The sequence below is a fragment of the Gadus chalcogrammus genome, chromosome 20, assembly GCF_026213295.1.
Source record: "Gadus chalcogrammus isolate NIFS_2021 chromosome 20, NIFS_Gcha_1.0, whole genome shotgun sequence".
NCBI lineage: Eukaryota > Metazoa > Chordata > Actinopteri > Gadiformes > Gadidae > Gadus > Gadus chalcogrammus.
This window is the reverse complement of record NC_079431.1, coordinates 19,726,836-19,738,812: the sequence shown is the minus strand read 5'-3', so window position 1 is coordinate 19,738,812 and position 11,977 is coordinate 19,726,836. Positions and strand designations below refer to the sequence as shown.

General features: G+C 45.4%; 1 protein-coding gene across 1 annotated transcript in view; it reads right to left on the bottom strand.

Moving 5' to 3' along the window:
* Nucleotides 1-216: 216 nt before the first annotated feature.
* sctr (secretin receptor) overlaps nt 217-11,977 on the bottom strand; it is a 31,497-nt gene continuing 19,736 nt past the window's right edge. The window contains exons 5-13 of the mRNA XM_056579289.1: nt 5,171-5,280; nt 4,732-4,864; nt 3,745-3,898; nt 2,354-2,414; nt 1,611-1,680; nt 1,395-1,486; nt 984-1,122; nt 782-823; nt 217-378 (exon numbers count right to left, since the gene is read on the bottom strand). Of these exons, the coding sequence (XP_056435264.1) occupies nt 217-378; nt 782-823; nt 984-1,122; nt 1,395-1,486; nt 1,611-1,680; nt 2,354-2,414; nt 3,745-3,898; nt 4,732-4,864; nt 5,171-5,280 (963 nt within the window). The remainder of the gene's footprint in view (nt 379-781; nt 824-983; nt 1,123-1,394; nt 1,487-1,610; nt 1,681-2,353; nt 2,415-3,744; nt 3,899-4,731; nt 4,865-5,170; nt 5,281-11,977) is intronic.

The window sequence follows — 11,977 nt, the reverse complement described above, 5'->3', positions numbered from 1 at the left end:
ATTAAACAGGCGGCTGGACTGTTGTTACATGTAGAACGTGTGTGTGTGTGTGTGTGTGTGTGTGTGTGTGTGTGTGTGTGTGTGTGTGTGTGTGTGTGTGTGTGTGTGTGTGTGTGTGTGTGTGTGTGTGTGTGTGTGTGTGTGTGTGTGTGTGTGTGCGTGCGTGTGTGAGAGAGCGATAGAGAGCATGTCAGCGTGTGTGTGTGTGTTGGTCCATCACTTCTCCAGGCTTGGCGGGGGCGTGGTGGGTCCCCGTTGCAGCAGGGAGACGTTGGTGGTGGCCCCCCCACTCTGACTCATGGACCCCCGCTGCCTCTGCCCCTGGAGGCCCTGCATCAGCCTCCACCTTCCCCACCTCCGCCTCATCTCACTCTTCACCTGGGGGGGTGAGGGGCAATGGAAGAGGAGAAAAGGGGGAGGGAGAGGAAAGGATGGAAGAGAGGAGACAGGACAAGGGAGGATTAATGCGGTGGGGGGGAAAAGGGGGGAGGGTATGGGGGCAAAGAGGTTAGAGGGGGGCGATGGAGGATGGAATAGGAGAGAGATGGGGGGGGTGGAAGAGGAGAGCGGGGTGAGAAGAAGAAGGGGGAGGACAGAAGTAAGGAACGAGAGAAGTGACAGGATGGGTGAGGAGGAAAGTGTTAAAGTTTAGTGTGTACAATATACGGTGTGTATATAAATAATATATATATGTTTATTTGTTATAGATATGTTTTTTTATGTACCGTTTTTTGTATCTGGTACAACTGGAAACCATTTTTTGTGAAGATAAATATCTTACCTCCCCATTTAGGAAACAGTACAAAATGGCAACCACGAACCCCTGCAACATCAAACACAGAATCATGACGCACACTCATCTGTGGAACACATATTTCCAGGGAAACAATTTACTGTTTGGTATCTATTTGTGATGGTTGTGGAAAAATAATGTGAAGCCCTGCACTCGGAGGGCCGGGGGGGGGGGGGGGGGGGGGCTGTACCTGAGTTGAAGCGAAGGCTAACTCAATAAAGTTCCATATTTCCACCGACGTGTTGTTGACTTTATCCGGCACAAAGGCGAAGAGTATGTAGTGAAGACCAAACAGGGACACCAGCAGGAATGAGGACTTGGCAAGCTTCCTGTGGCCATAAAGAAAAGACAAGAGAACATGAGTTGCGAAGAATAGAATTTAATATACGGTAAAATGATGATACCACTTCAAGCCACTTAAGTTACTCATTAAGCTACATGCCATATTATCTCTTGTACAGTATAGTTGTTAAGGTGTTTCACTCCCCGCCCAAAGGCTCTGGGTTCGATGCCCAATATCCGCAAGCAACCTGTCTCAACTCCCTGAATATGAATATTATTTGAATAACCAGGCATGGTTAATCTTGCCCGATGAACTCACCTGTAATGGTTGAACTCATTGCCGGGCATGTCTTGTGTTCTCAGCTTGGCCACCAGTATTCTCATGATGCAGAGGAAGAACGACAAGTTCACCTGCAGAACACACAGAGTTGTTTTGGTTGATTGCATGGTTCCCAGGGTCTTAAACACGTCGCCGACCAGGCCATGAGTTCAATGGTTTTACGTCAGTGGGGTCAAAGGTCAAAGAGGTACTGACGATGATGAACAGCAGAACGGGAGCTCTGAGGATCCACCAGATCCACTCCACCCGCCGCGTCTCCCAGCACCTGCAGGGTCATCACACACACACACACACAAACACAACGGATGCACGCACACACACCCAGGTACACACACACATGGGGTGCTCTTAGACCATAAACTGCGGCAGACACAAGTCACAGGTACTTGATGGGGGGGGGTGGTGATGTGGGTTTGATTTGCTGAACACTGGGCACACGGCACAATGCAGCATGCGTCTGGACTTTCTTTTAGGAGATTGTTTTGAATATTTGTTGTTTTAAACCGGTTAACATCATAGCCCTTACTCTAAGATAATAAGCAAACACATTTAGAACTCAATCTCAACAGAGCATTTTCGCTTGCATTTTATAGCGACCACACTGTTTTCCTTGTTCAAGAGATTGATCCAAGAAATCACTGATTTCCAGACGGGAAACGACTCTGTGATCCCCAAAACGACCAAGGATTTATAAAAAAAGATATTGATGAAGTTCTATTGAAAGAAGAAGGTCTGTGTATTTCATGTCCTTTAACATCACTTGCTAGCAGACACACACATAGACCCTCATATGGACACTGATATCCCTCTGACTGTGCAGATGCGTTTCTGTTAACACTGACATTACATTGCTTCAACTTTAATCAGGGTGAAATGAAATGACCAAAAACACTAAGGCAGAGCAGAACTTCTTATTACTATTTGAATATAATCCGTACCCTTCGTCCTCAAAGTAACACCGGGAGCCACACCAGGCCACCAGCACCACCGCCGGAGCGCCTGCACAAACAAAATAACTTAGCACCGAAGCAGTAGAGTATCACTACAGCATAGTATCGTTAATGCAAACAGCACAACACAAGCAGTTATCAGTGAAGCACTAGAGTATCACTACAGTATAGTATGGTTAATACAAACAGCACAACACAAGCACTTATCACTGAAGCACTAGAATATCACTAAAGTATAGTTAGAATACAAACAGTACAGTATACAGAAGTATAATATCATATCTCAATAGTATAGTATATATTAGTGTCAAAATATAGCATAGCACAGTGTTGTGATGGTAAGAATAACAGGTATTGATGATTGCGCTATAACATTTGTTGATTATGGGCTCGGACTGTGTTTTCCCTGGGAGATGATAGCTGTAAATTCAGTTATAAAGCCCACGGATGCACTTGATTAAGTTTTATGATTAAACAATGGAATTAAGATACCTCAGTTCCGTAGAGATAGTGATGCATGGACGTATGCTCACTTCCCTAAAATATGCTGTAAATAAATAACCAGTAAAGCCTTCCGAGATAACATTGGTGGCTGTTAGTGTTTCTAACTGAAAGTTAAAATAATTTAGAAGTGACATGAATCAAATGCTACATCTATAGCTTTGCTTTACTGTTACAACATGAAGATATTAGGACGAGATGAAGGGATTTACAAATGAAGGATATCAGGACGATCAAAAGCAGAAATTGCAGGGAGAAGCAACTCTTTTGGCCCTCACTTCCCTTGAAGTGTTCCCCATTCCCAGGCGTTCTCATCTCATGAAGTAACAACTCGGATGGGCTGATTCAAAGAGAGAGAGACCGGGACTTTCGAGCATGGTTCGCAGGTAGCCATATTGGTTTCAGATACATGGGTTTAGCGGGATTAAGAGGTCCGAGAGATGTAAGGACTTCAGATAGACTGAGATCCATTTCCATTTCATGATTTGGATATTGCTTTGTCGTATTCTTCATCAGAAAACGTCGTATTTAATCTCTTCTTTGTTGTTCTTGTCATTTTCTTATTCCTCTCTGAACGGGTCGCTGTAGCCCAGCATAACGGTACAGTACATTAACCTCTCTCAGCCTAATAAAATGTAACATTTAGCTCTTGAAGTTCAAAGCTTTAGGTTTAGGTTTGATTATATCATAGATGAATGAGTTCTGATCAGGTTGACCCTTTGTTAGAAATGGAAATTCTACATTTAGGTCTGGGGTGCTTTATGTCAAAGTAAGGATCTGGGGGGAAAAGCAATGCATCATGGGAACACACACCGGTACCGCCCATCTAGTTGTCACACTACAGGAGAAAACTAGCTGGTGTTAGTGAGGGATCCTACCCCAGCCGAGGGCGATGTACCAGCCCAGGTGTCTGCGGCGGGAGAAGAGCGAGACGCTGACCAGGCTGTACAGGTAGTGTCCCTCGGCCAGCAGCCAGCTGTAGTTGGCCATGATGCTGTAGTTGGAGAGGGCTGTGGCAATCTTACAGCTCATCTGAGGGGGGCAACAGAGGAAACTAGAACCAGAGTAACACTAGGAACAGAATTGCTGTGCAATGAAATATACAAATAACTTGAATATAGGCACTGTTTTGCTACAAATATTCAGGAGGCAGGTAGAGTAGTCCAAAACTGTACATAAGTAAAAGTGTTGTTACTTTAATAAGTCAAGTAGATATTAAAGTAATCTTCCAAATAATGACTTGAGTAAGAGTATGAATATATCTAGTATCTTTAGTACTCAGTTTCTTCATACAATCTGATTTAGTGTTGAAATAAGAAGAGCAAGATGATTATAAAAATCGGAATGAATTAATAGTAATTTACATATTGTTCATCTTACTCAAGCAGTAAAAGGGGTTATATCATGCTTTTTTGACTTCCTCTTTGCTTTAGACTGTTATAGAACATATGTATAGAAGTCCCAGCGAGGAGGAGTATTCGTGCCCATGAGTACGCCCCTCAATAAGTGCCTGAAACAGCTCTTTTGCACTCAAACTTTACTTCCCTATCAGTGTGACGTCAGACTGCAGTGCAGTGGGCGCTGCTGAAGTGCAGAAGTCGCGTCTGTGAATTTGCAGACATGCGTGCTAGCGTTCGACCATCGCAACAGAGTGGGCGTGCTGACCAATCACAGCAGACTGGGCTACTCGGTAGGAGGCCTTAAAGCAACATGATACATATCCAAATTTTGCAGATATGAACGGTGTGTCAATAATAAGGGTCATTTTTCACATACAGGCATGTAACCCTTTTTCTGGTAGTAATTTTCGAATGTAATTAAGCTTGATATGGGATATTTTAGGGATATGAGATTGTTGGTGTTACCGGGTAAACGCCGCAGTGGAAGTGGTCCTGGGAGGTAAAGAGCAGCAGGTCTCTGACGAAGATAAGGGTGGAACGCAGGATGAAGGAGAGGAAGAGCTGGATGTGGACCAGGTTACGAGTGCAGTGAAGTCTCCTTTAGGGGAACGGGGACATATCACCACACATGACAATACTGGACACACCGATATCCTTACAAACAAGCACAATATACAAACATACATATGTTACGTTTAGGAAAGAGATAAGGAATGCTTGAGTTGAGTATAATGTTTGAAATTTTGAAGTTTAGGTACGGATTAGTTTTGCAGCAGAACTCTAATTTCTACATATTTATAATTGAATAGTTCATTTTTATTTATTTGAATTGTTCGTTTAAAATGACTCCTCACATATTGTTTAGGCTTCATTCTTAAATATCCCAAATGTTGTTCAAACTGACCTGAAGAGACAGAGAATCGTCACGGCAACGACCAGGGAGACGAGGGAAGCGGCATAGCCCACGGAGTACATGATCCTGACATACAGGAAGTACCGCGGCGACACCGCCGTCTGAGAGGACGACAGGAGAGCCAATCACAGCCTTAAGAACCTCTCATTCAGAGCAGGGACACACACAGCATCGGTTAACACACAACTGCATCGTCAGCCCAGTGCCTCTACAGTACACATGTCTGTACAATGTCTGTTTCCCTTGGGTCCTAATGCCTTCAGATGGATGGACATGAATCCACAACCTTCTGGTCAAACACCCCCCACTGTCAGCCGACCCTGTCTCAAGTGTGTGTCTGTATGTGTGTGTGTGTGTGTGTGTGTGTGTGTGTGTGTGTGTGTGTGTGTGTGTGTGTGTGTGTGTGTGTGTGTGTGTGTGTGTGTGTGTGTGTGTGTGTGTGTGTGTCTTGGACGCCACAAGGGTAAATGCCGAGAGGGGAGAGACTAGCAGCGGAGCTCGTTTTTACGTTTGCACTTGATAAAAAATATTGTGCATGGTGTGGGAAGGACACAGTGTTGGTCTGTGTTTATCTGTAGCATCAGGGCCTGCCAGGGAGACTGAGTGTTTTAATTGTGTTAGTGTGACTATGACCCGAGGGACAACAATATAAGAAGTAGCGCAAGAGAGACGAATGGACCCAGCGATGCATCAGAGAGGCAGAGGAAGGTTTCCTCATTGGAGAGAGAACAAGAGAGAGCCCAAGATGGAGAGTGGTATCGAGACAAACAGAGAATGAAAGGAAGGACGAAAGCACAACCCTGTTTAGGCATCCTCTAAATCTAGCGTACACTCCTCAGAGCAGGAAGCCACTCAACAGGGGCCTCTGTTGAAAAACAGACTGAGAATAACCAGAGGTCCTCCATCTTAAGATGTACACTTCTCCCCCTACCCCCCCCCCCTTCTCCTCCCTTACTCCTAACCCAACGCTTCTCCTCCTCATTCCTAAGCCGACCCCTTTTCTCCTAACTCCTAACCCATACCCATCTCCCCCTAACGCCTAGTGTCACAAATCAGACAACGGATGAATTGACTCTAAAGTCTGATAGAAGACTCAAATCTGGGTGAACGAGGTGTTTCACTCGCAATCACTTCAACAACCAATAATTTTGCTGGAGGTCTCGATCTTTAAGCTTGTGATTGGCTGAGCCTGACAGCGGACACAAACTCTGCTAGTCAGCTTTTCCCGGTGGGTAGACAATTTGAAACATCCTCTAGAGGATGCAGATGCTCTTCAAAAAAGTGTCAAGTTTCAAATCAACAATGTGTAGACAACCACTTTATAAATACACCCATAAAGTCCTCAACTGAACGTCTCATCCGCTTGGCAAATTACTTTCAGTGCAATAGAAAACCTTTGTAACAAAACCAGAAACTAGTCCAGGCTCTCGACAGTCCCTCCAAATAAGTCAGGATGGCATAATGAGAGAGCCGGGCATAAATACTGACGGTATGTTGTGCTCTCTCTCACACAGTTCGGGTCCTGACCTGTACGATGTCTTGTGATCGGTGATTTTGAGAAGGGCTGCTCGATTATGGAGAAAACCATAATCACGATTATTTTGGTCAATATTGAAATCACAATTATTCAAACAATTATTTTTGAGTTTGAAAACATGATGTTCTTATTCAGCATGTCTCTCCCAAAAAACACTTTGTAACAGAGAACAAATAATACAGAAAATGGTCAAAAAGAAAAATTTCAAATCTGAAATAATGTACAGATACGTATCCAGCTGTTCTGCTGCACTTTCTATGAAACATTTAATGAAAAAAAAAAACGAAAATTCGAGTATATTAGTTTTCTGATCATTTGACGCTAAAATCGAAATCGCGATCAAAATTTGATTAATCGCTCAGCCCTACCACAACCTCAAACCGTCCTCCATCTAACTGTTCCTAACTGTACCCTCCTCGTCAACTTCAACATGGACCCGACACAGCCCCGGACAGGTGAAGGCCCCAGGTGGTGCTTAGCATGGTAAGCTGGATTGTTCTCCCCGCTTACATCAATCTAATGCTGCGCGCAGCTGCTGTAAGCGACGTCACAGCCAGTGGGCTAGGCTGGGCAGAGTAGAGCACTCAGAGCTTCCCCCAAATTCATTCTCAACCTTGGCTGAGATAACCCCCATTAGTCTCGTTGTAGAAATACCAGAGACGAGAGTCCGACGTGTTATGCGCCATAACACCAAAAGCAGAACGGCTATCCAAGTAACAAGGAAGTGTACAACACTTGCGTTACAGTCCTGGAGCTCTATGTCTAAATAATATCATATAATGCATAGATATCTATATCATATAATACATATTATCACGGCCAAAAGCAGTGTGCGCCTCCAGACGATATTATGAATCACAAACGACTTTGTCGGGTTCTGCAACGTCTCTGGTTCTTCCACTTTCACATCAATCTGAAGTAGACTGAACCGCGCGCTGCCTGCTGCCGGCTGCCCGCTGCCGGGCGGTGGTGCTTCGCGGCGATGGTGCCTCGCGGCAACAGGCGGATTGTCGCAGTTCATGTACTTCAGCGAGTCAAAGCCAAAGTTCCTTTCCCCCAATTCCTTCTCAACCATGGCTCAGATAACCCCCACTACAATCTTGTTGTGGAAATACAAGAGACGTCAAAGAACCGACAAGAAACACAAGTTACAGTGTGTGTATTCACACACACACATGTGGCGCTCGCACGATCGTGTCTCATTGGCGGGCGGGCCAGGCAGAGTAAGGGGAGGAGCTTAGATGCTTAGTGACGACATACCTAAAGACATTCCAAATCAGCGCGCTTGAGCCTCAGTTTTTTCAAAGGCGAGCAGAACAGCTAGTGCTTGTTTTACACCAAACGCAAGTTTTAGCCACTGGGGGACCATAGGCAGGCTAAGGGGAACTCATATTTATGTTAGAAAACCTTATAAAGTGAGATTTTCATGTCATGGGACCTTTAAGGAATTGATTTGTCACTTGAGCTAGTTGTAAGATACCTAAATTTCTACCTTTAAAACTGTTTCCATGTCATCTCTGTAAAGGTTTGAGCACTAGTAGTACTATGTTTAGTAGTTGTGCTGTTCTGATGTTTATTTGGTGAAAGGGAGACCCCTAGTGGTCAGACTAGCAGTCTTGCCGTAGTTCGACGATGCATGGTGAAGCATCAGTCACGTATTTTTCTCTTTTGTATTGGTTGGCCAGAAAACACGTTTGCCTTTAAGTACATGTCATACAGTTATCTTGACATGGAATTAAGTTTGTTCAGAATGTATATTTTGATCCTTTATGCAAATCGCGAGCATCTTAATGTAATTTCCAATAGACGTTAGCCCTAAGCTAACGCATGTGTTAATGTTTGTTATGAAACGTTTTAAACAGACAATATATGAATATTGTTCTTGAACAACGTCTGTATGAGATACTGAAAAATGTATTTTGTATCTGTCCAGTTTTACAGTGCTTCCTAAGTAAAGTTTGGAAAGGAAACAAGCTGCTTCATTCTTTATGAGGGAAAACTGTTAGCTATCTGCCGAGCTGATGTACCAGGCTAGTTCGCGCCACACACACAAAGAAGCGGGGGCAGAATAGTAAAAAGGCAGCTCTTCCAACGGCCAGCGTTCGTCCGATCTGCAGGTAAAATACCATCTAACACAATCACCATGTCACTAAGAAGAAAAGAAGAGGATTGTGATGAACTAGAAACAAGATCACTCGTATCCAACTGCTCCAGAACCAGCAGAAAATCTGTAGCTAATTCTATGGCAGTGCAAGCACGGGCTAAAGCAGAAGCCGCACGTGCCGAGTTCGCATATGCTCGACAGGAGGCAGAGCTACTAAAACAGCAAGCCATTCTAAACGCCAGTCTGCATGAACTGAAATTAGAAAAGGCAGCGGCGGCTGCAAACGCTGAAGCTTTAATCTTAGAAGCAGCCGCTGAAGAATATGATTATGAACTGTCAAGCCCAATTAAAATGAGAGCAAATGAAAACACAGAACCTCTAACCCAAGTCGAAATGCACAATACAAATGCTGAAATGCAGACTCCTGTTACAAATCCAGGTCACCAGTCCTATCAGGGTGAAAAAGCAGCCTGCATGGTAAATACAGTCACAGTCTCACCATCGGATGCAAAGCCACAGAAAACTTCACATTCACCAGAGCGCCAGCCTACCATGGACAGCGGTGAAGCAAACAAATGTGAAATCCAGGGCCATGCACATCTGAGTGAAAGCAGTGACCATGAATTTATTGAGCTGCCTCAACCCCACACACTCACAGGAGAAGACACCTGGATCCCAAATCAGGCAACCAGCACTGCACAGAAAAAATCATACAGCTACAGAGGGCTCTCCTACAACCTGAAACCAACCAGTGATGATTTCCAACCTTCCCAGCCTTACCACACACAGTCATTCCCTATGTCCAACACAAGCTCATCCAGCGCTGTGGCTGCAACAGACCTAGGGAGGTACCTGTTGCGACGTGAGCTGGTGAGTTCGGGCCTGCTGAAGTTTGAGGACAAGCCAGAGAACTACTGGGCCTGTAAGGCATCTTTCAACAGCTCTACCGACGACCTAAAACTCTCTCCCAGAGAGGAGCTTGATCTGCTGTGCAAATGGCTGGGGCCTTCGTCGTCTGAGCAAGCTAAAAGAATCAGAGCGGTGCACATTCACAATCCACCTTCAGGCCTCAGGATGTTATGGCAAAGACTGGAAGATGTTTATGGCTCACCAGAGGTGATTGAAAACGCTCTTCTAGGAAAAGTTGAAGAATTTCCTAAAATCTCAGTCAAAGAAAACCACAAGCTAAGAGAACTGGGAGATATTCTCATGGAACTTGAAGCAGCCAGGGCAGATGGATACCTACCTGGTCTCGCATACCTCAACACCTCCCGTGGAGTAAACCCAATAGTCCAGAAACTCCCGTCCAACCTGCAAGAGAGGTGGATTACTGTAGGATCACGTTACAAGGATCAGCACAGAGTACCATATCCTCCTTTTTCAGTCTTTGTCAACTTTGTCTGTGAACAAGCAAAAACACGCAACGATCCTAGCTTTGCTAGCATAACAGAAGCATGGCGTGCAACAAAGTCAGAAAAGAGTGTTTTTCAGACGTCCAGTCATCACACGAGAACATCAGTTGCTGTGAGTAGGACTGAAATCTCAACAAGTGGCGACGATAACAACACAGCAGTCAGGAAACATGATGACCCAGACAAACAGTGTCCACTACATAACAAGCCTCATCCATTGAGAAAATGTCATAGCTTCAGAAACAAAACTGTGGAAGAAAGAAAAGCGTATCTGAAGGAGAAACACATCTGTTTCAAATGTTGCGCGTCGTCCACTCATGTTGCTAAGGACTGTGGGAAGCCTGTGCTGTGCCAGGAGTGCAACAGCGACAGACACCCAGCAGCGCTACATCCAGGTCCCGCTCCATGGAAAACCGAGGCCCATGTGAGTACCGTGGATCACAGCGGGGAGCGGCAGACGCTGGAAGCCATTCCGTCTGTGACGTCGAAATGCACGGAAATCTGTGGAAGTGTGAACACTTCAAAATCATGCTCCAAAATCTGTCTTGCATTAGTGTATCCTGCAGGTCAAAGACACCTAGCCATGAAGACCTACATTGTTCTTGATGAGCAGAGCAACAAGTCGCTAGGCAGAACAGAATTCTTTGAACACTTTGGAATACAAGGCACAGGAAAACAATACACTTTGAAGACGTGCTCAGGAGTGGTGGATACGGCCGGATGGCGAGCAAGCAACTTCATGGTGGAGTCATTAGACGGCAACATCCACATTCCCTTGCCTACGCTGATTGAGTGTGACATGCTGCCAGACGACAGGTCTGAAATACCGTCACCAGACGCAGCCAGACATTATTCTCACCTCAAACACTTGGCAGACAAAATCCCAGTCCTGGACCCAGAAGCGTCCATCCTCCTTCTCCTCGGAAGAGACCTAATTCAGGTGCACAAAGTGCGAGAACAATGTAACGGGCCACAAAAAGCACCGTTTGCCCAACGACTCGACCTGGGATGGGTGATAATCGGAGATGTGTGTCTGGGAAGAGCACACAAACCCACCACTGTCAGCATCTTCAGAACCAGTGTGCTGATAAGCGGGCGCCACTCCCTCCTCAGCCCATGCAACAGCAGCTTAACAGTCAGAGAGAAGATTGACAGTGCTGTGCCACCTCAGACCTCTCCATGCGTGTCTCCTGCAACCAAAGAAATAGACAGCCTGGGCAGAAACGTGTTTCAAAGAACACAGCGTGACGACCAAGTTGGCCTGTCCATCGAAGATGAGTTGTTTCTTGACCTCATGGATAAGGAAGTCTACATGAACAACGCAAACTGCTGGGTAGCACTGCTGCCATTCAGGCCAAATAGGCCGCGTCTGCCCACGTCTGCTGTCAACCGTCTTGCCTCCCTCCGTCGCATGCTGGAGAATAAAAGTGCCATGAAAGAACACTTCTTCAACTTCATGCAAGCCATGTTTGACACAGACCAAGCAGAGCCTGCTCCAGAGCTGAGGCCTCAACAAGGGTGCTGGTACCTACCAATATTCGGTGTTTATCACCCACAGAAAAAGGACCAGATACGGGTAGTGTTTGATTCCAGTGCGAAGCACGAAGGTACCTCCCTCAATGACGTCCTTCTCAGTGGGCCTGACATGAACAACACCTTACTGGGGGTCCTGATGCGCTTCCGCAGAGAGCCTGTAGCAGTAACAACCGATGTGCAACAGATGTTCTACTGCTTCATTGTCCAGA